The sequence below is a fragment of the Homalodisca vitripennis genome, chromosome 7 (assembly GCF_021130785.1).
Source record: "Homalodisca vitripennis isolate AUS2020 chromosome 7, UT_GWSS_2.1, whole genome shotgun sequence".
NCBI lineage: Eukaryota > Metazoa > Arthropoda > Insecta > Hemiptera > Cicadellidae > Homalodisca > Homalodisca vitripennis.
In genome coordinates, this window is record NC_060213.1 from 129,301,204 (window position 1) to 129,327,663 (window position 26,460).

The following is a 26,460-nucleotide window of genomic DNA, read 5'->3' on the forward strand; positions in this document are numbered from 1 at the left end:
GTTACATCTTATATTAGAAAAACTACCAGCAAGAAAATAACAATTATTTATACTACTTAATTATACTAAGACATAATTAAGATATTCCACATCTTGTTGTAAAGAAAGCCAAGTGACTGTTTCTTTGCAAAAGTGTTTGAAATTATTAATAATTTTGATTTGAAGTGGCAACTGATTGAAATATTTAGGACCTAGATATTGAAAGGAGTGACGAAAAATAACTATGTTGACTTTGGGTAATTTAAAACAGTTATTTACAAGACTTCTTGTATTGTGAAAATGGTTTGTCGTTGTGTTTTCTCTATTCCCACTTCTGATATAAAACAATCTCAGAACTTTAAAAACGAAAAGATGCTGAAATGGTAAAATTTTTAATTGTTGAAATAATGGAAAAGAAGTTGTTCTTTTGGTTTTTTTAAGAATTATACGTAAAAAGTAATTTTGAGTGGTTCTTAACTTATTTATTAATGTTTTTTATGTTCCTCCCCAGCATGGTAAAGCGTATTGCAGTCTTGAGTTGATGAGGGCAAAATATAGTGATCTCAAGAGTGTCAAGTTACAAAAATTTCTCAAAAAAATAAAATTTTCTAATTTGTGATCTTAGTTTTGCGTGTAAATCTAATATATGAGGTTCAAAAGTCAATTTTTCGTCGAGCAAAATTCCCAAATATTTAATAGTTTTTACTTTTTCTAAGGGCTGGCAGGTACATAATTGGAAATTACAGGATGTGGAGTGAAATATCAAGGGGGAGGGTAGATCAAAACCAAAAAAATCTTCTCCTAGAAATAAATATCTATTAACTTTTAGTGTTTCCAGCCAAAATATCCAGATGTTTAAAAGTTCCACTTAACTAATCGAAAAAAAAAAGAAAAATAATAATGCCGCTCTCTGCTATTTTTTTGAACCTGACTATCTATCTCAAGTCATGAGGATGAATTAGTTACACGCAAGTTATTGTAAACCGTGGGTGTATATAAGTAAGGGGGGGGGAGCTAAAGCCCTTGTCTGAAATTTTGAAATACGAACATTAAAATCTGCATCCATAGTTTGTTTTAAGCTAAATACATTCATGAGGTCCTTAAGCTCAACAATTTCGCTGTAGATGATTCTTCAGCTTTAGTATTTTTAGAGGGTATTTTATACCTCCTGAACCACCCAGTGTGTTAGCCCTCCCCAAAATAATTTTCCGTACACACCACTGTTGTAAACAGTATCACATACTATGGTAATTGTACCGATACATGTTCTATAGAGTTCCACTAAAACTCATCACAATATGATCAAAATCTGTGACTTTGTCGCATTGGTCACAGTGAGAGACGTACCGTGTGGTGGTACAGCAGCGAAGTACATGTGGACGTGGCCGCACCCTTCGGTCACGGCGTGCTCTATACAGTCCTGCATGTCCTCGAACTGCCAGTCGCAGTTGTCCCAACAGCACTCGTACACCAGGTCCGGGTGTTGCTGGCTGTTGGCTGTGGGTGCCGGGGACGGAGACGGACACAGCTCCGCTTCTGCCATCTTCGCCACTGTCTCCTCGTTGACCCGCGCTGCCTTCTCCTCCCACGCAATCTTCTCACTTGTCGGCAGGTTTCGCCACTGACACCAACATAAACATTATTTCACTTGTTTAACTCTCCTTGTGGTGGCCTTTTTACTTCTTATTGGCAGGCCATTTTTTATTAAATATTATAAGTTTTTTTTGTAATTATAACAAACAGAAATATACACTAATATACATAATGTTGGGTATCATTGTGTTTAGAAAGAAATTAAGAATCTTAATATAGCAAAATAAACTGTTTATAAAAACATAAGTATATAATTTTTGTATAAATTTGATAAAAAAATACAAAAGAGATAAGGTGGATTATGCATTTTACTAATTCTCAGCAAAAGAAGAATCTAAGATAGGTACCAGCTTGTAAATGTTAGTAGTTTCTAAAAAAGATATATAAAATTTGTTCCATATAGAATAATATGGAAGTTACAAAATAGAAATGTAATAAGGTATATAAAACTGAAAGAAACTGAATTTTGGTATGTTACATATAAAATTATTGCACAAATATATCATCTTGTATTAATATCTCTAATAAAACATGAAACAAACTACACAGTTCATGAGGATTATACACCACAAGAAGGGTATAGGAAGATTGTTGGAAACCAAAGTGACAGGTCTGTACCTCATTTCCGACCATTCGGCTGACTTCACCAAAAGAACAAGCTGGGTTATCGGCAGCAATTCCTTTCCTGACATCACCAGAGTACAGGATATATCCAGTCACCAGTTTTTTGGCATCTCTCTTCTGAAACAACGAACTCATTAGCGGAAAATCACCTGACAGCTTGTATTAAATAAAAATTTCAAATAAAAATGGAAACTTAAAGAGGTCAAAATATAAAATATAGTGTCGAAAGACCATCATCAGATATTTTGATGCAACGTAAATTTCATACAATTTTTATATTATATCCTCTATTGTATAATTTTTAAAAACACCACTTACATAACAGTTACAATATTTGTTTTAGTAAAGAAAAAAAAGCAGTTGGATAACCTTTTAAGTTACTGATACCATCAATGTAAGAAGTATCCTGTAGCTGCATAATGACTTTCCCATATTATCTTTATTTTACTGTGTACAACTCATGAAAATATCACTTTTTTATTACACAGGTAATTTTATAAAAGTTAGTGGATATTTCATAGATATTCATAAATTATAAAGACCAGAGTTATTCACGTTTTATGGCCAAGAATATTTTTTCAGAGAGAGGATTCACATATTGATTATACAGATTATTTGATCAACACTATTAACTTAAAGCCATTATTTAGAGATTTGAATTTGAATTTTTTTAGATCAACTATTGAGTTATCTATAACATTATGAGAAACTTTCTTATTATGAAACCATATGTAATTGACATTGAAATCATGAATAGTGTTCCAGGTATTTTTTCAAATGTTAAAATGGAAAGTAAATATTATTTACAAAAAATAATAAAAATATAAATAAAAAATATATAATAAAAAAATAATATAGTAAAAATAACTTTTTTAAATATTAATTTAAATAAATAGAAATTTATTATTATTTTTAATATTATTAAAAATTATATTTATTTATTTTATTTTAATATATTTATTTATTTTTTGTTGTTTTTTTACGAAATTATACAAAACCCATAAAAATGATCAGAGAAAGTCTGGCATCAGGCAAAACTTAACGAACTACAGACTGTGTGTTCATATTGAGCATGGAACACAAGAAGAGTTGCAGCTCCAGTGTGTCAAACTGCTGCAGACAATGTCTGGCTGAATAGATTCGCCTCTTGCTGGTAAGGGGTGTGCTCATGATGAGTTGTCATTGCGATGAAAAGAGCCCAAGATCGTAACTCAAATGAAACCGAACCACCAAGAAATGACAAGTTAAAAAATGAACTAATCTGGTGTGCTTATATTAAAATTGTCATTGCAATGACAAAACCCCAAGGAACAAATTCGAATGAGACAGAACCAACGAGAACTGTCGAGTTACACTATCAAACTAATCTGGGGCAAAAATTGTCCTCAATCTATCTCTGTCCTGTCTGGCTGCCTAGACTCGCCTTCTTGCTGGTAAGGGGTGTGCTCATGTTAGAGTTGTCATTGCCATGACAAGAGCCCACGGACCGAGGCCCTCCGTCCATGGAGTCTTCACACATCATGTCCTCCAGCTTGATGTTGTTGGCAGGTGATGAGGCCGAACACTGCAACAAACAACAAAAATAAATAAATATAAGATTTTTGACTGTTGTATGTGACTAAGTTGAAATTTTTACAATTTAAACATAAACTAAATCAACTATAACGTTCTGTGTGAAAATAGATACAACATTCAATCTCATTCCAAAATTTGTAAAAGCAATATTTTAAACCAGGTATTTCTAAAGCTCACCTTCTACTCAAATTTTGGACATTGATAATTAAAAAATATAATTTATGAATATGTAATAAAATAACCCATACAATAGGTTTGATGGTTTTTTTAAGTTACACCACAATTCTCCAAAATTGAGGTTAGGGTATAACTAAAGTTTTAAATGGAAAGCAGGAGTAAACGTTAATTTATAAAAATATCGTCAGACTATGCAATTACACATTAACAAATTATATTTGAAAAGTCTCAACATGTCAAGACTAGATAGGGGAACTTTAAGACATTCAAATACACAATTCCAAACTAAATTGACATGTTTACTGAAATGCCATGGCTTATGTTCAAATCATCCAAGATTATTCTTGTACTCTAATTTATTTCAAAGATCTATAAGATATGTTAAACAAAATTTATAACCAGGCCATAATGCGATTTGGCTACACTATGACGTTTTTAGTTACTTAACATAGAAAAATGATTACTCAAATTGACAATGATAAGAATTCAAATTAATCTTGATTCGTTCGTAAATGTCCCCCAGTGGTAAATATTAAAAATTCTATAACTTTACTAATCAATTCTCCCATGTCACTCAATTGAAAAATATTTAACCTGGGTAGTATTTTATTAAATCTAAGACAATGCACCATAAAATTTAGAAAAATTTCCAGAGCACTGCACTCAAGTGCAAGACTTTTTGTATCTCAAGATAGCAAACTGGGGCTACAGTTGAGTCTGATTGTTATAATCTAAGTTGTTGTATAGAATATAACTCTAACGTCTGGATCAAAAGCTCAAACCACTGCCAGTCAGAGTGAACACATTTTAACCCTAGAAGTGGCACGCATACATATATACTATAATGACACAATATTTTAGGTTACCCATTAATATCTTTCTCTACAGCTCATTTCACTTTCAACATAATTTTTTAATGCTTAAAATACGGTGGAAAATTGTTTTTTTTTATTAATTTCAGAGTTTTGTTTTATACCTAACTTGGAATATATTTAAGAAAAATCCAAAATATACATTTGAGCCCAAATTTTAGGCTGATTTCAGAAATGTAGTTTATATGACTTTAAACATTACGTATATTTTTAAAATTCAGGTGTCTTTAAAGATAAAAATAAATTAACAATGCAAGTCACCAGTTGTTGCTTTGTAAACAAACTGATGTAATACTTCATGTGTGTTCTAGTGAAGATCTGTGTTACTAACAACATTATAGATGTAAAATTACGTAATCACGATTACGATGATACTAGCGATTGTGTAATGCGCTACAATTAAAACATCGATTATTAAAATAATATGATCACACACTTTGAGAGCTCCGGCGATCCATAAAATTACAGGATCCGCACTCAAAGAGCTAAAAACATTATATTTGATGTACTTGGGTACTTCAAACCCTATACCCTCTTTGCAACCATATTAATTTTATCATGATCGAATATATTTACTACTTTAAAAGTTACGCAATATGAAATTATATTAATGCGCCATGTACATGGCGCATGCCACTTCTAGTATTAAACTACTCGTCACACAAAGAAAACTGTATGTACATTGTCACACACAAATAATTGTTACAAAATAATACAACAATTTGAAAAGAACAAAAAACTAATTTATTAATTCTTCTGAAATATTACATATGGCTAAGGTATGGAAACTTATGTTCACATTGATGTTCACATGGCCAAGTATGTTTCCGTACTATCTATGCACATACATTTTTGCAAAGTTTTATGTACAGTTACTTTTACTAAAGTACAACGTGTCATGGTGCAATACATATAGTAAATACAATACACTAAAAGATATTTTACATTTGTTTATTTTGATTTTGTTCATGTCTCACTAAGTAGTGCAGTTGAACACTTCAACATAAAACTAATAGTGATAATTATTGTTTTAGTACTTCAAGAACATACTTCGTATTTTAGAGAACATACTAATGTTGTTAAATGAATTCTAAATAATATTTAAGAATTCTTCATTAAAAAAAGAGACAAAGTGGCCAAAAGAAATTACTATGTGCAAAATGGAAGATTTCTAAATTTTTGACATATTCCCACCAGCGTTGTTGCACTTATCCTAATTGTTAAATGGTTTTTTATATTAACTTCAAAGAAGTCTTTCTCTTGATGCTTAAGCCACTAATTTAGAACTTCTTCCTCATAATAAATCCTTCAGTGGGCCAAACAAGTGAAAATAAGATCAAATCAGGGCTGAAGAAGGGATGAGGCCAGAGCCCAAGTTTGTTCTTCTGTCAAGTTTCATTACGTAAGTAAAAGCAGCATGAGGCAGATAGTGTTGTGATGGAGAATCACAACCTCACTTCTAAGGTCCATATGTTCTCTCATTGCTTTTTATCTGAGGGAAGAGTCTAAGGCCCTGCAATTAGTTCTACAAGGGTCTTTGCATCTCCCTAACTTTTATTTGTCCCTAAAATCTGAGACTTCTGCAAAAACCATCAAGTTTTCTCTAATACCCTCTGGACTTAAGGGATAAGTCCCTAGGAACTTTCTCATGAGAATATTTTTTTTATATATACGACTTTTTTATTATACACACCAATGGTGTTACCAACTTGAGTTCCAAATGAGGTTGTTGAAAGTACACTGACCAGCTGGAATTGTATCAGCAATACAGAGTCTCGGCTTTTATTAAACTGATCTTCCCACTTATAGAAATTACCGAAGGCCATACAATCTTTACCAAACACTTTGATTGTTCCAGTGTATACATTTGCTCAATTTTTCACATTCAGCAAGTAATAAAAACCATTCATAGAAGATTTTTAAATGAATGTGGAATCATTAAAAGGATTTGCTATCGTTGAAACATAGTTTTGAGATTATAAACACAACTATGTTGACCCGCCTGCTCCTACCAGAGATACCAACTTAGTACCAAATTTGTATTACCAACTATATTTCCTCAGGCCAGGGTGTCTCTTGAATTACTGAATGATCATTGTAAATGATTAGCTCTTACCATGGCAGTAAATATCATCTAGTTTAATCCGTATAATTTAAATTGAGTTCATCTTTGTTTCAAGTATTCCTAGGCACTGAATCAGTTTTAGTACAGCACAAAATACACAATAACACAAAACCCGTGACGGTAAAAGAATGTTAAGGTTAGGAATAAGATGCACAACAAGCACAATGAAGTCTGAATTACACTTACCACATTTAAGATCAAGAAAGCACGCAACAAGAAAAAGGCATTAATGTTTTGTCATTTTATATGCACCTGTTACAAAATCTGAAATTTTAATTTTAAATATTACATAGAAAAGTAAATTAAACCAGAGGAACATTAATTCTATTAAATATTAATATGCAAAAGATGTAGGCCTAATAATCACCAAAGGCACATAATTTTGTACAATCAAATATAAAATATATCCACATATATTTGTAGGAGAAGTGGAACGATTTTTTTACAAAATCTTATTTGTTTATATTTATATTATTTTATTGATTTTACGGTACAGTCTAATTCATCCTACATAAAACAGAGAAACAAGCTAATGATGTTGAGCAAGTCTCATATAAGTAAGAACTTGGAATGATAGAGAAATATTTATTACTAAATATCCGTCAAAAAACTTTGTTATGAAATAAAAATAAGAATTGATTAAGCTTACAAGTACTAATATGTATTATGAGTGTTAATTTTTATATACTATAATAAAAAAGTTACATAATGTGTTTTGTGTAATGTGTTGAATCTATTATTTAAAATTATACTACAGAATAACGTGTATGATTTAATACTTTGTACGGTATGAAATATAAGGTGATTTGAAAAAAAAGATTTGCAAGTGAACATTGCGAGAAATAAACACAGTATAGCCAAATGTACACCCGGTAATCACTGGTACGCTTTAAAAGATGCGTACGGTACAGAAAATACAGCACTGTCCATGTACAATGTGTATGGATCTAGTTTTAACGATTGAATTTTGTTCTTAAATAAATAATTAATCAAGGGACATTTTCCCACCATATTGTGTTGGATAAAACAGGATGTGAAGATTGCATAAGTGTGACTGTACTGTAAGTGTGATTTAATGGTGAAATTTGATATTGAATAAAATATGAATTGAATATTATGTTTCCAAATAAAATAGTTTTTAAATGCATAAATAGTAATTGGTAAAATACCTGATGAATAACCATATCATTAACAACATTATAACTTTATTTCACTTTCACCGAAAATGTGTTGAAAATAATAACATTACAATAAGATTATTTACTGGAAACACTGTTACACTGTATTACACAAAAAATTTTAATTCTTATCAACAAAATAAAATAAATCCTCATAAACCATTCTGAGTTAAAAGTTTTATCTAATGATGTAATAGGATAAAAAATACTTTAAAACCAAGTTCTATAAATTTCATTACAAGTAATAAAAATGTCAATTAGATTAAAATTCCAGCATGACCAGTTAGTTTATTTATTAACTTAGTGACAAACTGGATATTAACATGTTCACTGAGGCTCTATAATGAGTGATCTGAAGGAGTCACTAGACTACAGCATTAGCAAAATGGTGTCTGCGGCAGTCAAATGTTTAGTAAAACATCTTTCTTGTACACTTCTTGGCCCCAGTTTATGGAAATGTGTTGTTTAAATAAAACTAAACTGTTATAAGACCTCTTCACACAAATCCGTGACTTCACAGTGACATACCCGTGCCGTAACCAGCAGATATGGATGAAACGATGATGATATGTGGATGATTGCTCTAGCTCTGGACGAAGGAGAGCATGAGACACAAGTGGACGAAAGGATATTTTCCATAAAGCATGGAAGAAGAGACAAAGTGAAGGGGATATCTTTACTCTTTATAAGAAACTAGCTGTTTCACGCGGCTTTGCACGCTTTTCGTAAGCTTTGCCCATGTATGTGAACTTCTGGTTTAATTGAATTATATTTACAACGCCGATGTAGAGTTTGCCTTGTTGCCACGATCAAGAAAATATGTTTATATTTATAGCCATTGTGCATGTACATGTACTTTATTATAAAGTGGTCTAACACTCAAACTTTAAGTTCAATCAGAAATGTATCTTAAAGACAAATATACATAATAACTTAGCGCCTTCAAATAGTGTTTGGCTATGTAATATACATAACTGTCTCGTAATTTCAGTTTATAGTGTGCAGGCGCTTTGAAACCTTTTATCTTTTGCAGCGCTGCTTGGTGGTGTCAATGGGCATAGCTTATAAACCTTCTCCGTGGAAAAATACGTATACATACAAATTTTCATAATGGTCTGTCTAATATTTTGCGATTCCATAAAGGACAAACACAGAAACATTCATTTTTATATATATAGATTAATGGATGATGTTTTTCGTCCTTTACTTTACAAAACAGTACACAACAACATCTAAACAAAGGACCAAAGCAAAGAAGTATGTACATACACTGGCAGTGATTGAAGCAAATGTAGTCGGCAACATTCCTGACTGCATCAGTATGGTCACGGAAAGAGCACAAGCAGGTCTAATATGGCAAAAACTTCGATGAGTGAGAAAGGCCCCACTTAAAATTCGTACAAGAATATTTTAGCTTGCCGCAAGGACCATGTCACTGTCAAGGTACGGCCATGTGGAAAGAGGACTTTAATGAATTTTTTAAGAGATGTGTGAACAGAACTACATAAGCATCCAGACTGCAGTGAGAGTTATATTATAATAGCATAGCAAGAAAGTAATATTGTCAAATGACTGACAAATATACAAATATTTATAAACAGGATCTAATCTTTTTTGGTTATAAACAAGATTGGTCAACTAATTTCCCTTGTTTGATAGATTTCATGTTTTGCATAATTAGAGCAAAGTAAATATCAAAACTTTTAAAAGAAAACATTACATTATTTTCTAAAAATCACCAAATACAAGTTAATTTAAGTTTGAAAATAATATGGACACATAATACTAGAACTTTAGACTCAAGAGGATTATGTTTTATGTTTTAAGAGGAAATTGTAAGAAAGTGAATTCAAGTTGTTTTGTTGGTATTCGTAAATGTAAATTCAGGTCAAATCATGCTTAAAACGTGAACATTTGCCAAGAAGCGAGTCACAAAATGTGTTTTGTTTAGTTTGGATACATTTTAATAAATGTAGGGATTTTTTTTTAATATTTTAAAACAATATAAAACTTTTAAGGTAATACTGATTGATTAGTTCAAAATGAGTGACGTTAAAATAAATTAAAACATTAAAATGGATTCAAATTAGATTTCTAGTAGATAATTTATTTCATTTTATTGTAATTAATATATAACAATGCCTTTTTATAAGCCCCTCCACCAATTATCAAGTACAAGCATTGCTTTCATCAATAACCTATGTCAATGACAGCATATTAAGCTTTTCTTAAGATAAAGTAATAACAAAAACTGGCATGAGAACACTCACAGAGTTCTGATCAAAGTTCTGCAAGTACTGGTTAGTCTTTGATTCTTGCTCTGTCTGGTTGGCGCCAACCTATGGAACACAAATTTACCAATCAACTGTGCTACTGACCACTGTATGGGTTGCTGTAATATATTTTATTTGATTTTACAATAAAAGAAAGCACAATTTGAAGAGTTTCCTTGTAGAATTAGTTGTCAAAGTACAACAAACATTGAAATAATAATCTAAATAAATATAATATTTAAAAATAATTGAACTCAAACACAATTCCCATTAAGCACCTTAAACAGTGTTCTGTAAAACACTAAAGAATTTCATATAAAAATTGTTTAATTATTTTAAACTTTTTTTACTAATCCAGTTAAAATGCCTATTTTACTGCACATAGTTTTTATAATTTTAATATTTAAACTCATGTACATACGTACTAAAAACATTGAACAGAATGTATTACAATGATCTACAGACCTTCTGTGGGTTGATGAGTCTGCGGAAGAAGTAGATCTCGTCCTGCGTAACAGCTGCGGAGTGTGTGTACTTCTTCAGCCCTTCCCGTGGTAACTCCTTGATAGACCTCCTGGCCTCATCGTACTGAGACTCGCAAACGTACACATCGCTCTCCGGTATCTCAGTGGGCCGACCTACACACACATTTCATGTTTTAATTGTTTCTAAAATTCCTTGAAATGTCATTCATTAAAACCTGATATAAAAATCAAGACATACAAAACATTGTTAATACAAGTTTTATTAAGCTCTTTAACCTTTAAGACTATATATAGGCTGCCCTTGAATGTGCGAGAACTACAGAAAACTCGGGATCTTGACAATTGTCTCACTTTGCATATTCCAGACCACCTGCTTCACAATAGCTTTCACACTTGACCACCTAAGTGACAATCACAGCTATTACACTAGAAACGCCATGACTACGCCTTACCTACACACCACCTGACCCTGTTTGAAAAGAAACCCACCTTCATGGAAAAAAACTACACAATCAACTCTTAGAGTACCCGAAGAGATGCAGAGACAACAAGAATTTCAAGACATTACTTAAGAAATGGCTGCTAAAGAAGTCTTTTTATGCTTCAGAAGAATTTTTAAAAGCATGACTTTTTGCCATTACTGTACGTAATGTTTATGTAAATAAAGAACCTAATTGATTGATTGAGGTTTATTTATATTCACCAGTGCTTTTTCGCATTTCTGGAGATTTGTTTACCTAATTTTGAAGATTCCTCTAAAATTGAAAATACAAAATAAACATACAAGTTTTTCATTTAAGGTATACATTTAGAGGTTAATACCAACACAACATCACTTCCTGTTGGCCTCATATCCTTCCTTGCTTATTAAATATTGACCTTGAATAATACAACAAATTTATCATAGTTTTTTAGTCACCATTTTTAGTGAATCTCTATATTGCAAGTAATTCAATCAATTCCCATTAACTTTGTAAATTTTGAACTAACCAAATTTTTAAAATATGTACAATTTTAATTTATAAGTAATTTAATTTCATTAAACTGATGCGCACTACTTTATTACATATTCAATAGATTTAAAATTCACTGTGTATCAAACGTTATTTTTTACTATCAAATTAATATAATATTTTTCTTGGAACTAAAGGATCCAATACGTAAATATGTACAGTAGAGCAAGGACGTATACACTCACAGGATATGTACTCTCCGTGCTCCAGCACCGCACACTTCCCCACGATGTTGTTAGTAGGGTTGGTGTCCTCCAGAGTACTGAGGAACACCTCCTGCTTGTAGAAGGTGCGCGAGGGTGTGTGAGGAATGGCGGAAGGCAGCACCAGCCACGGTCCGTGGAAGAACGCCTCTCCTCTGGAACACACCATCTCAATTAGAATCTGTACTATCAGGGTTTTTTTTTAATTCAATACATTTTACCTGTTTATCTTAGCTGTACTTTTTCCATGAATCACGGGTGCAACAATTTCTATAAAAGCAAACCGATTTGAAACTTTGAAATTGCAAGCTTTAAAAAAAATGTATCTATTAGTACATGTCAACAAAAGGACTTGATTTTTCTACTAAATCTTTGTAACTGAGACTTGGATTTTACTCTTTATACGTAACAAACAAAATGCAATGTTTCATTAATGCCTTGTATTGATTTATTACAGTAACTACCAGTGTTACGTATTAACTGTATTTAAATTTAATTATTCCTCCCCTTCCACTTACGACATTAATTACCTAATATAATTGTAATAACAACTCATTAACTGTAATACTCTGTCAATATTTTACATATAAAAATAAACTTATCACAGGCACCATTAATATGCCAGAACACTCACTCAGTGTTGGTCCATATTGAGTCAATCTGGCTGATAGCTTTTCCGTCAGTATCAGTCTTGACGTAGACACAGTCGCCAGTCTTGATGACATAACCACTGCAGTTGTACTGCTCGTAGTACGTGACCGCCTCCTCTGTCTGGAGTGGAACGTTCTGAAACACCTCAATAAATTAAACCATCCGAAGCGCTCAACCAGACACTATAACTAATAGTAGGAGAAATCAACCATACCCTTACGTGGCTAATTTGGCTAATTACATTTAACCTCAGAACTGGCAGTCAAATTACACTCAGAGGCAGTCTCTGTTACTTTGATGTTCATCAATTACATTTCAAACAAATATATAATAAACTAAGTATGTAATTATGCGAAATTTCGAGTTGTCCTAAATAAATAATAAGAATTCAACATAGTGTGTTATATACTGTTTTGCTATTATCTTGCTTTCCGTTGCAAATTTATTACTTTTAAGGTTTAAAAGTTATGTATCTCACATAGGTGCATACATAACTGTGTGATGCCACTGCTAGACTCTCTGTTTACTATACAGCCTTCTCTAGTACCGGGGTAAAATGTGTATGTGTTTTTTTAATATATACGCATCTTCTGTTAAGATATTGTTTACATATTTTCCTCTTATAAGATTAAGTATGTTTTATTGATGATAAGAAATTGACACTTTCATTTGTAAAATTATTTAGAAAACCATATTAACACAAAACCAGCTTAAAAGTTGGCTAATACATTGTAGTTGTGCCAAAATATCTTACAGGTTTCTCCTTCTCTACGAGTTTCTCACGCTCCTCCAGCTCGGCTATCTCCTCCTTGTGTTTCTCCACCCTCTCACGGAACACGGACATGACTCGCTTGGGCTCCAGGGTCTCGTCTCTAGGCACCAGCTTGTAGCCGTTGTTCAGACTCTGCGGCCAGTTCTGCACAGAGAAGAATTTTTCCATTATTTATTTGCACTGATTGGGTTTTTTTGATTTCTAACCACTTGTCATCACAGTAGATTATTTTAATTACACCTTACAGAAAACTGGAACACTTAAAAAAAAATCCTAACGAATCTAAATAAAAACGAAATACCTTTATCTTCTTAAAGGCTCTGGCCTTTGACGAGTAGCGGGACTCGCAGACGTAGACATCCTTCTCGTCAAAATTCTCTGGACGAGAACGGAAGTAATCCTTGACACTCAGGACACAGCAGCGACCCAACACTTGGTTCAGTGGAATGGCTACGTGTTGATCTGTCTTGAATACTTCCTGCAACATCAAGTCCACCATGTGAAAACAGCCCAGAAATATCTTTCAAAGCTGCAGTGTTTAAACTGCAGAGGTAAACTAACAGTCTAAATGTATGATAGTATCTACGGGAATAATGGTGCCAGGATATAAAACTATATTGTAATATATGAAATTGTAAAACTGTTGATTACATCACTATGCCAAGACATATTTGCATCACTTTCCTGTTTCTATTTCTATTCTATTCCTATTCCACTCCTATCATATTTCTATCCCATTCTATTTCTATTCTGTTTATTTCTATTCTGTTTATTTCTATTCTGTTTATTTCTATTCTGTTTATTTCTATTCTGTTTATTTCTATTCTGTTTATTTCTATTCTGTTTATTTCTATTCTGTTTATTTCTATTCTGTTTCTATTCTGTTTCTATTCTGTTTCTATTCTGTTTCTATTCTGTTTATTTCTATTCTGTTTCTATTCTGTTTCTATTCTGTTTCTATTCTGTTTCTATTCTGTTTCTATTCTGTTTCTATTCTGTTTCTATTCTGTTTCTATTCTGTTTATTTCTGTTTCAATTCTGTTTATTTCAATTCTGTTTTATTTCTATCTCTGTTTATTTGCTATTCTGTTTATTCTCGGTGTTCTGCCACTATGTTCTCCATTCTGTCTATAGTTCGAGATTCCTTGGAATTCCTTGATCGAGGGTTCTGGAATAATCAAATTGATCACGTTTATATCCTATCTAGCCAAATATTTCAGGTACTGATGACGGCGTATTATCTTGATTTACCCCCATTACCTGTCATTGTGGGGTGCTTGTGCAAACAATCAGTTGATGAGGGTCTTCAGATTCAAAAGCAAGCGATTCGAATAATCGCACATTTGAAATTCAGAGAGTCATGCAGAGAATCTTTCAAAAGTTTGCAGCTGTTGACCCTGCCGAGTCTCTACATTTTCGAAACAACACAGTTTGTATGTCAAAATGCGTCAAGACAAGTGTTTCATATCTGAATTTGATTTATGAACGCCTGCCATCACAAGCAGGAGTTCATTTCATCAACAAGCTGAATAAAAAATGCCCCAACGCCCAAGGCGTTCAAAATTCGTCTAAAACGCTTTTTGCATTTTATAATGTCGACGAGTATTTCTGCAATAGGTATGTCGTCGCTGGTGGTGGGATGATTCTATTGAAGGTGAAATTGTATGTTTGATTGAGGATTTTGATGTCTATTTTAGTTACTGTCATTTGACGCATGCTATACATGTTAACCATGTCTTGGCAATATTCTGTTTGATTTGATTTGATTTGATTTGATTTGATTCTATTCTGTTTCTATTCTGTTTCTATTCTGTTTCTATTCTATTCTGTTTCTATTCTGTTTCTATTCTGTTTCTATTCTGTTTCTATTCTGTTTCTATTCTGTTTCTATTCTGTTTCTATTCTGTTTCTATTCTGTTTCTATTCTGTTTCTATTCTGTTTCTATTCTGTTTCTATTCTATTTCTATTCTATTTCTATTCTATTTCTATTCTATTTCTATTCTATTTCTATTCTATTTCTATTCTATTTCTATTCTATTTCTATTCTATTTCTATTCTATTTCTATTCTATTTCTATTCTATTTCTATTCTATTTCTATTCTATTTCTATTCTATTTCTATTCTATTTCTATTCTATTTCTATTCTATTTCTATTCTATTTCTATTCTATTTCTATTCTATTTCTATTCTATTTCTATTCTATTTCTATTCTATTTCTATTCTATTTCTATTCTATTTCTATTCTATTTCTATTCTATTTCTATTCTATTTCTATTCTATTTCTATTCTATTTCTATTCTATTTCTATTCTATTTCTATTCTATTTCTATTCTATTTCTATTCTATTTTCTATTCTATTTCTATTCTATTTCTATTCTATTTCTATTCTATTTCTATTCTATTTCTATTCTATTTCTATTCTATTTCTATTCTATTTCTATTCTATTTCTATTCTATTTCTATTCTATTTCTATTCTATTTCTATTCTATTTCTATTCTATTTCTATTCTATTTCTATTCTATTTCTATTCTATTTCTATTCTATTTCTATTCTATTTCTATTCTATTTCTATTCTATTTCTATTCTATTTCTATTCTATTTCTATTCTATTTCTATTCTATTTCTATTCTATTTCTATTCTATTTCTATTCTATTTCTATTCTATTTCTATTCTATTTCTATTCTATTTCTATTCTATTTCTATTCTATTTCTATTCTATTTCTATTCTATTTCTATTCTATTTCTATTCTATTTCTATTCTATTTCTATTCTATTTCTATTCTATTTCTATTCTATTTCTATTCTATTTCTATTCTATTTCTATTCTATTTCTATTCTATTTCTATTCTATTTCTATTCTATTTCTATTCTATTTCTATTCTATTTCTATTCTATTTCTATTCTATTTCTATTCTATTTCTATTCTATTTCTATTCTATTTCTATTGCATTCAAGTATGTAGAAAACATAGGCCTTTATAGATAACTTTTAGTATTAAAAAGATCAACAAACATGTTTCTTAATACAATATCAATATCAAGCAATATCAGAAGTAAAAAGTCCACCCACCTTCTCGAGAAACTTGCGGGTAGTAACATGATAGGTCTCGCGCGGCCGATAGTACTGGTTACCGTACAACATCTGCTGGCCCTCCTGGTTGGTCCAGAGCCGCTGGATGTTAAGTAGTATAGGCTCCATCCCCCGCTCTTTGGGCTCAGCATACACGAAGTCGCCGATGCGGTAGACCTGCTGGTTGTAGCTAAGAGCATTGTCCGCCACGCCCACCGCTAGGCCTCCGTGGGTGCTGCCGTCCTGATCACACAAATTCAAGGTTGGATACATTCGTAATTCAAAAATACTTTCAACTCTTAACCAGACGAATTAAGCAAAACTCCAACATGAATTATCCTAACATGCTGGAACTAAGGACTGAATTGATTTAGTCACTCTACCACAGAAGATTGTTCATGTTTGTTTGATTTTAACAATTCCATTGAAACAAAACTTATACATGTAACAACAAGTCATTGTAAAGCTTGTTTAATGCTCTACGATTAATTAGTATTATAAAAATTATTAAATTTACAAGTTTTCAGTATATGAAATATTAGTTGCCATACAATTAAAAAAATTACAATTGTATCTTATATTTAATTTATAATCCTTTAATTTATAAAAATGGATCGTTGCATTTTTTAAATTGACTCGAATCCTAAACATCCTGCTTGCTAGTATTGAAAAATGTGTTATTATAATATTTAAAAATTTGAAGAAATTCCATCTAGAATGCAGGTAAAAAACATTCCATTATAGGTACTAATAGAAAGCTGTGACAGTTCAAAAATTTTGACCAAAAACAGTTTTTTTGAGCGCAGCGAGTGAACTATGCAGCAACTTAACCACATTGATTCATTGGCATTGTTACTACGCACAACTTTATCCATTTCATCTTTGCTGTATCTCTTATAGTTTCTAAGATTCCTTCAGTGTGCATAAAATTTGGAACACCCGGTATATAGTAAATTAATCTAATTGAAAAGTAAAAAATACAACATTGAAATTCGAAATGGATATATTGACATTCATATTTCTCTGTATTTCTTCACATGGCCGGAGACTGATCGTTAGTACCCAAAGAGTTAAAAAAGAGCAACCACACTTGTGCCACTGATCTGATCTACCAACTAAGTACTAACCCGACTGGTATTGTCCTCCGAGCTTCTGGTCTGGTCCTCCTCCTCAGGCAGTTCCTGGAGCAGCTTCTGTTGTCTCATAGCGTCCACTGCTGTAGATAGATCCAGCAGGGTGTAGTTCAGTGCGGGCGAGTGCAGCAAGTCACCGTTCAGGCACAGTTCGTCCCTGGACACCAATTACATCACAAATCCACTTAAACATATTAAGTAGTTTTATTTTTTATCTATCAATTTGAAGTAAAATTCAATGTTTTTTTTTTTTTTTTGAAGAGACGATCCCCTTATAAGCCTTATTCTGTCCGTCCTCATGGGCCACTGGCCTGTGCGAGGATCTTATCAAACAGAATAAGGGGGAGAGTCGATACAGTACAAGGTCAATGGTACTGATAAAAAGTGCAACGGTCACAGACAGGATTCGAACCTGCGCTATCTCTAACTCAGACCCAAAGTCCAACGACTTAGATCGCTCGGCCATCGGCACTCCCACAAACATTTGAACATTTGACTAAAATTACAACAATATAAAAACCAGATAATTTCATAGAAATTTTTGTATATCACGAAGTAGGAGGAGTACAGCAGACCTCGTATCACGTTACAGTTTTTTCTAAAGTTTCATTCAAAATTTCAAATAGCTCAATTCATTCTTCAGATGGCCTTTGAAAATCGGACTAACCGCCGGAAGAGGAATTTTTCCACCCCCTTGAGTGATAACAAAATATGCAAATTATAAGTCCAAAGTCCAACCAAACATGAGAAAACTAAACCGATTACAAATGCAATAATACTGATTGATTTTTTGATGACTAATTCAATTCAAAACATAAACAAAAAGTACAGCGGCACACTGTCTGAAAAACCACATAAATTCTATTCAAAAGTTCCACAGCTAAAGAGAAAGATAAAAAAATTTTTAGAACTACTAAATCCAGTGGAATATATATTTTAGATTAGTTTTGAAATCAATCAAACTTATAAAACATACAGTATAATATGAGCAACTTAAATATTTGCAAATCACTAGATTTTCAGGTAAAAAAAAAACAAACACTCAACAGTTTAGATTATAATTTGACTAATCCTGAATAAAAACAATTAAAATAGCAAACTACACAAAAGATTAGATAAATCTTTGTTTATACAACAAAATTATTTTTAAACTGCGCTCCTGTGATCTTCCTCAATTTTTTTCAATTTTCTCTAAATATATATTAAATTATTTTGCTCACTTTTTCAGTGGTGAATATCAACATTTTAACATTGAACACCAGAATCTTCGCTTTCCAGCAGTATAAGTGGTTGTTTAACAAACAATTTTTATGGGGTACAAAAATCTTAACCCATACAATAACCTACATGATGTCGCTTGGAAGATTCAGGAAAATTTATTTTCAGAAACTAAATATTTAATATAGCCTTAGATGTTATAGTTTGCGTGTTTCTAAAAAATATTAAAGCTTGACTTAATTGTTGGGCACCACATTTAAAGCCAAAATTCAATAAGACTTTAAATAGAGAAATATAGAAAATTTACTGAAAAAATTTACTAAATTAATGAAAAATAAGTGTATTAATTTTAAGCTAACAAGGCAGCTATGACGTTATATAAGTAAATAGGTATTTGTCACATAATACGGAAATATAATTAAAAATTAGGTTAAAGCTATAAAAACTGAACTTAAGAAACAAACAGGAACATTCATTATAAACAATTAATTTGTGTTGAGTCTTCATTTCAGAATATTGTACGAAAATACTTGATCTTAGCACTTCTTAGAATGAAAGAGAACGCACCTTTGCCTGATGAAGTAAGACTGCAGCTCCACGGAGTCTTCAAAGACCTGTGAGTCAGTCCGTGACAGTTTCCGAGCCCGCTCCATACAAGAGAACAGGTCCTCTTGAAACTGGTCCAGTCTGCGGTACTGGTTCCCATCCAGCCTCCGCTTAATTAGGTCCAGTGACAAGGCTCTCACCCTGATAAATGAGGTATGTTATATTGTAGAATGTAATACTTATCCTAAAATTATTTTATAGTAATTTCTAACAACGATTTGATAAAATTTAGAAGATATGTAACCTGACTGCTGACTTGAAGAATAAACATTTTGGAATTTAAAGGGATGATTAATTATTTTCATTTTGTCTACATCCACCCAAGTTCTGTATCCAGTAGGCAGGGTGAATCAATGTGATATCAGCCATCACCAATCTGACATTGACCGACTCTTCTCTCAATATAGTTATTCACATATATACAGATTAGTTTTTTCAAACTTTGTACCATCTAGACAACAGATTTTATTCTTGAGAAAACCTTTTTATTGTTCCAATAGAATGGTGAATGCTGAAGTATTGTATAAGGTACTATACATTTTATTACAGTAATATTGCAACTGTACATAGCAAAATACCAAAATGATTAAACTAGAATTTAATTTGTTACATAGCACAAGTACACCAGCCCATAGCTCAATTTTTTAAAGATATCTAGTAGAAAACAGATACTTAGACGGATAGACAGATGTAAATATACTTTTGACAGGTTGGGTTAGTTTTTAGGTTTTCCTAATTTGTTTAACCAAAGTGATGTCCGAATTATAATTTCTGTTAATATTAATAACTTTATAGTTATATCAACTCTGAAAAATGAGTTTCCATACATTTTATAAAGTGTAAGTTACTCAGAGATGGGATTTTTAAATACAATTAAATATACTTTTGATATAATTACAATTAAAAATACCTGGGAATTACTGAACCCTGGTTCATGAAAAACTGGATATTTTACATCCCTAATGCTAACAAAATTAAAATATTAACATTTTTGGGATTGTGAAATGTCATCTTTGGTCAAAAGAGATTAAACTGAAACTGGCAAAGCCAGTGATGCTAATCCACTTATATCAGTAGAGGGTTTAGATGTAGTGTGATTGGCTGAAGCTCAACCAATTAGTGACCAATACAGCCAAACCAGTGTTCAATACAACTTCTTTATCACAAGATGCCACCCTTTCGATAATTTGATACTGTATTCTTTGTTCAAGTTAGTTATTGAATGATTCTTCATTCTATGTTTTGTTTCGTCATCTATTTTGGTTTTGTAAATCTGTTCTGCAACAGTATATTGTCTCATATCCTGATGTTTTGTGTGCCTTTTGTGTTTACAAACTCGCGTACGACTTGAGTCTATGAGAGTCCATGTGGTTGACACTCATTCTACAATACTTACTTACTCCTTACTCCCAGGGCCATTTATATCGGAGGTGATATTTAGCCGCACCAACAAAGCTCCTCCATCTTGAACGGTCCTCTGCATCTTCCTCTGAAGCGCCCACCTTCTCCATATCAGCCTTCACCTGGTTCCACCATCTCACTTTCGGTCTCCCATGGGGTCGTCTTCCTTCTGGGTTACCGTACATTACCCTCCTCAGTTTGCATTCCTCTTCTCTTCTCAAAACATGGCCTGCCCAACGGAGTCTTCTGCACTTTATTTCTCCTATTACATCCGTACTATTGTAGAGCTCCCTGATTTCTCTATTATGTTTTCTTCTCCATACCCCTTGTTCATATGATGGCCCATAAATTTTACGTAAAATTCTATTCTCGAAAACTAGAAGCTTTTTCTCATCCTTCTTATTTAGCCTCCACGTTTCGGATCCGTACAAAAGCACTGGACATATAATTGTTTTGTATATTCTAGTTTTAGTTTTGTGAGAGAGAGATTTGGTTGAAAGTATCCTATTGCATGCATATACACATCTATTTGCTGAGTTGATCCTATTTTGTATCTCTGGTTCATCTGTGTTTTTATTTGATATTGTGACCCCAAGGTACTTAAAGTTCTCCACTTGTTCGAAAACATGCCCATCAATTTGTAGGGGTCCTCCTCTTTGATTTTTATTCCTTCTAAAGTGCATATATTTAGTTTTTGCATCATTCGTCTTCAACCCCACTTTCTCTGCCTCACTCATAAATAGTCTAGTTAGTGACCTCAAATCATCTACATTTTCTGCAAATATGACAACATCATCTGCAAAAGCTAGGATGTTTTAGTTTAGCTCCAACTTCCACCCCTAAATCCCTCTCTGCTACACTCTGAAGTGCTTCTTCTATGGCAATATTAAATAAGATTGGAGAAAGACCATCTCCTTGCCTGACTCCTGAGTTTATCCCAAAAGGTACACAGTCCCGACCATTAATTCTTACTGAGCCTCTTGACTCTGTGACACTCATCTTAACTAAGTTTATTAATTTTCTCGTTGTGTCCACAACTCCTTTCATTCTACTAACTAACTACCAACTAACTCATTCTACAATAGGGAAATAAAACATTTCATATCTCCTATGTTAAATATTACAGTTAGCTTGTTGTTCAGTTGTTATTGTTATGTCTTTTAAAACTTATTTAGAAGCTGACTAAGTCTTTCCATAAATATTCAATGTTAGTATTACTAGATCAATAAAAAAAAAAAATTTACTTTGGGTAATCTAGTAACCAGCTGAATAAAATGTAATGAGGTCCCTACTTTTTCCCGTCGACATCATCATGTTCGGGCAGTTCTTGCATTGAGTCAGAGAAGCAACGGCCTTCTTCGTCCTGATGATTGTAAACGGCAGTGAACAATGATGTGAGCAGCTCTTGGACCGCAGCGGTCACATCAGGCACTGCATCCTCATTTGCCTTCAGCTGTAACTTTGTCTGCAGTGACACCCTCTGCAGCATCAGAGCATCCTGCACATACACGCAGTGGTTAAACAGTACAATCGCTGAGTAACAGTCACATCAGCACAACTTTGTCTCTAGAGATGTCCTCTCGAACATTAGGGGTTCTGCACATGCACCCTGTAGTATAATTGGTGCAAACTCTATACGTAACATATATATTGAATTAATAATTATAGTGTATGCAAGAACCAGATGGCAGCACTTCACATCTCCCACTACTCTTTGTTAATATTTTAAACTATAGTCAAAACCATATGTTTAATAATGTGCAAATTCTTTATATAATATTTGTTGCTTGAATGACCTTTATACATTTGTTATAGCCACACTTAAATAGAAATATACAATATTATTAAATTCATGTAATAAAAGATTTATTCTTTTCATAATAATTACACACAATGATAAATAAATTAAATTAATTGATTGACAATTTATTTACAAGACACAAGAAATTTTAATTGTCACTAAGCACAATTACAAATTATGGAATTGACAAAGTCATCAAATTACGTAGCATATTATTTTTAAAGTATAATATAAGTTGTTCCTTTTACTGGCTTACAATATGGGTTTTAACTACTGTACTTTATCTTAAATTACAATAAAGAATTCACAACAAATTAAAAACATTTTAACATATTTTTTTAAATAACACCATAAAATTTTTATAGGCTTAGCCTACACAACAAAACTATACATTCAAGTTTAAAAATACATTGGCTCCAATATGTCCTACATAAGTTTTTGTTACATCCTAACCTGAAAAATTCACAACAAACTTAGACATGACAAACGTAACATTAATTACCTGGAACTGATACAGTTAAGTTTCCAGAATAATACAGTGATTTGAACGCCTTTGATGATAAACTTTTCAAATTTAATAAAAAATATATTACAACAAACTATAATATATATAATGTAATGTTATTTTTATCAACATGAACTAGAGAATATTTTACTGTAACATAAATGAAAATTGCTATCCTTGTAAAATAAAAAGAGAGCCATTTATCAAATGCCAACGTCTATAATCAGTGGTGGGGTTGTTCGATGCAGTTCCTTTGTGAACACTTTATAATTATGCAATAACAATAGTTACAATATAAGGACAACGCAACAACTGACAACCGGCCTGAATGTTTGCTGATGTATTACTTTAAGTATTCAACTTCCGTATTAAGCTACTCATAATCAATATGAAATTCTTTATACAGGTCTGAACCTTATCAGAATATAAAAAAGCCAGCCCTAGACCTAAACGCTTTAAATGTGGAACTCGTTAAACTTTAATACAACACATTTTAACCCTTAGCGAGCCACAAATAAATAACCAAAACTAGTCCTAAGAGCCATACACCTTAAAAAAATAAAAAAAGAGGTAAAAAAAACGACACATTTTTTTCACTCTTTATTCATTTACAGCCAAAAAATGGTAAAATCATAATTTCACTGAAAAAATTTAATTTTGACATTCTATGTGTTCATATATAAAATTAACAATAGTTGAACACAATTATTGTAATATTTTACAAAAAACAAGCATATAGTAATTTTTATTTAGAGAAAATATAAAGAATATAGTACAAATTTATATATATATATATATATATATATATATATATATATATAAATTAAATAAAAGCAATGAAACTAAAAAAAAAAACTTGACAATAAAGCCCTACATCACGATAATAATGCATAAACTACACTCTACATTGATTAAAAATATTGATTTAACATCAAAATTGAAAAGATAAATATGCGGATCGAAAATGGAAGGGCGAATAAACATCTAACCACACGGAGGCTACAGGCAGACTAAGCGCGCGTCAGTAGACGTCGCTGGCTCTGCGGGAGACTATGAACATCCGGCCACCCACTATTTTGTCGATCGAACAAGAGCCGTGACCTTCAAAATAGACACGAATGGTTGTCCCTTGTTTAAATAAACCTTGTTTAACAGTTTTTACTAAGTTTGTTACCCAGAAATGCTTTTAATAATATTTTTTTTTTTAATTGATTTTGCGTCGTTGGTTTTTAGCGCTAGTTTAGGCATGAAGTCTAGTAACGTCATTGGCTCGGAAAGGGTTAATATATAGTTAAATTTAGAGTACTGATGATGTGTGTTTACCTTGTATATCTGAGAGTCAGGCTCATTGTATTTACAGGCGTTGTCGAACATGAGCACGAAGTCTGTGTAAAGCTCATCTAAATTATCATACAATCCGATCTTCAGCTTTTGTGCAATCTGCTCCATGTTGATTGGTTTCTTGATGACCTCGTAATAGTCTGGGTATTCCTGCACACAAAAAATGGTTTAATTGCTACACACAGATAAACGTAATGTGACGGCTTCTTTGTTAGTAGTCCGGGAGCCTAGGAGTCAACTTGTATAAATTGTATAAGCCCACAACCTGGGCTTCCTTGAAATCGATAGAGGAGTATCTCTAAGAAAGAAATGGTTGTCAGCCACACCAATTTTGGTGGAGGTCGAAATGAGAAGGCATTGAAACGAAAATATGAAAATATACGGTTTTCTCAAATTGGATTTTTCTTAGCTTGACATTCTTAAAACTATCAGAATATAGCTAACCTGTAAAATGTTGAGATTTTTCAACCTTGCTGTGAAAAATCATTTCCAGTTAAGAGATATTATAAATTGAAGCTGAGTTTATTACGAATAACTGGTACATTAGATGTTTAAGTGGAAATTGACTTGTTTTGAGGAGGAAGACTATCCGATAATATCACTCTAGACACACCATCTGGAGTGAATAGCCTGTAGTTACATAGTTTAAAAAATCGTAAAATACATTTGTTATATGGAAAATTAAAACATTTATAACTCCCAACATTTATAGTGGGTCTAAAATTTTTCTGTTTAGTGCTAACATTTAGTCCCGAGTTCGGAGGGTAAAATAAAGGAATGCGGAATGTATTGCAAATGATATACGTACGATCTTGGAGGGAAGCCTGTTGAAGATGAGACTGAGCTGTCTGTTGGTCTTCGGGTCCCTGTAGTCCTTGATTGTGTTGAAGAATGTCCTCATCTTTGCGTAATGGCTGTTGGAGCAGGTAGTTATTGAAGATGTTATCACTTTGCGAGGCTTTGGTGTCAGTCTGAAAATAAAAACACAATATTTTTAAGGTCAAATGCAGTTAGATAATGATATATCTGCTGTAAAAATATTATGAAATGATAATGTTTTAGACATTTGCTATTATTCACGATGAAATAAAATCAATAACACCATGTTTCGAGATCTGCGATCTAATCTCTTTATCAGATGGATAACTAACATACAAATTTGTTAACACATAAATTATACATAATTTAACACACATATATATATATATATATATATATATATATATATATATATATATATATATAACACATAAAACACACAAACTGGGTTAAAATGAACATATTGTAGCAAAGTGTTGTGACACCTATGTGCATGGAGTTTACACAACATGTTTGTTGTTATTTCTGGCTCATGCGTGTAACAATGTCTATGCTGCCTTGTGCTTTGATATGATTTGTTCATTCTATCCTTGGTTGAAGTAGTGAATCCTCTTGATTAAGAGGAACAATTCCCTGTTTGGTCTTATATTTTCCAATTATCAGTACATGAGATAAGTTTAACTGAATGTTTTTAAAAGAACTTTACCAGTTTCATTGTTACACTGTATTTAAAAAATAAAACTATATTGTTTATTACATTGTTTTGTCCAAATTTTTGTGTATTCACTGTGTAGCATTATTCCTATTTTTTGATTATCCATTATATTTTCATATAAAATACATCAGTTTGGTTGATTCAGTGTATAATGATATTTCCCCATTTCTAAAGTCAGCTAAGCTTAAATGACATTGTGACGCAAGGAGGGTTCACCTCTAGCTAGTTTATACCTTCCAGTTGAACGTACACTGGGTACAGCAAAAACCGTTGTATCACTTCCATCTGGGCAACCTTATGGATGTCCAGGAGCAGCACATTACTAACCG

The 26,460-nt window shown here is 32.2% G+C and overlaps 1 protein-coding gene across 7 annotated transcripts in view; it reads right to left on the reverse strand.

Annotated features, from left to right (window-relative positions):
- LOC124366316 (protein polybromo-1) overlaps window positions 1–26,460 on the reverse strand; it is a 102,012-nt gene that overhangs the window by 22,665 nt on the left and 52,887 nt on the right. For 6 of the 7 annotated variants that reach the window (XM_046822768.1, XM_046822767.1, XM_046822770.1 and 3 more), the window contains 15 exons: window positions 25,406–25,568; window positions 24,580–24,747; window positions 22,243–22,448; window positions 19,511–19,690; window positions 17,720–17,882; window positions 16,593–16,835; window positions 13,822–13,998; window positions 13,503–13,664; window positions 12,732–12,883; window positions 12,080–12,252; window positions 10,862–11,034; window positions 10,394–10,462; window positions 3,620–3,760; window positions 2,191–2,313; window positions 1,327–1,600 (listed from right to left, as the gene is read on the reverse strand). In XM_046822768.1, coding sequence (XP_046678724.1) covers window positions 1,327–1,600; window positions 2,191–2,313; window positions 3,620–3,760; window positions 10,394–10,462; window positions 10,862–11,034; window positions 12,080–12,252; window positions 12,732–12,883; window positions 13,503–13,664; window positions 13,822–13,998; window positions 16,593–16,835; window positions 17,720–17,882; window positions 19,511–19,690; window positions 22,243–22,448; window positions 24,580–24,747; window positions 25,406–25,568 — 2,567 coding nt within the window. The remainder of the gene's footprint in view (window positions 1–1,326; window positions 1,601–2,190; window positions 2,314–3,619; window positions 3,761–10,393; window positions 10,463–10,861; window positions 11,035–12,079; window positions 12,253–12,731; window positions 12,884–13,502; window positions 13,665–13,821; window positions 13,999–16,592; window positions 16,836–17,719; window positions 17,883–19,510; window positions 19,691–22,242; window positions 22,449–24,579; window positions 24,748–25,405; window positions 25,569–26,460) is intronic. The other variant, XM_046822769.1, reaches the window with a different exon arrangement.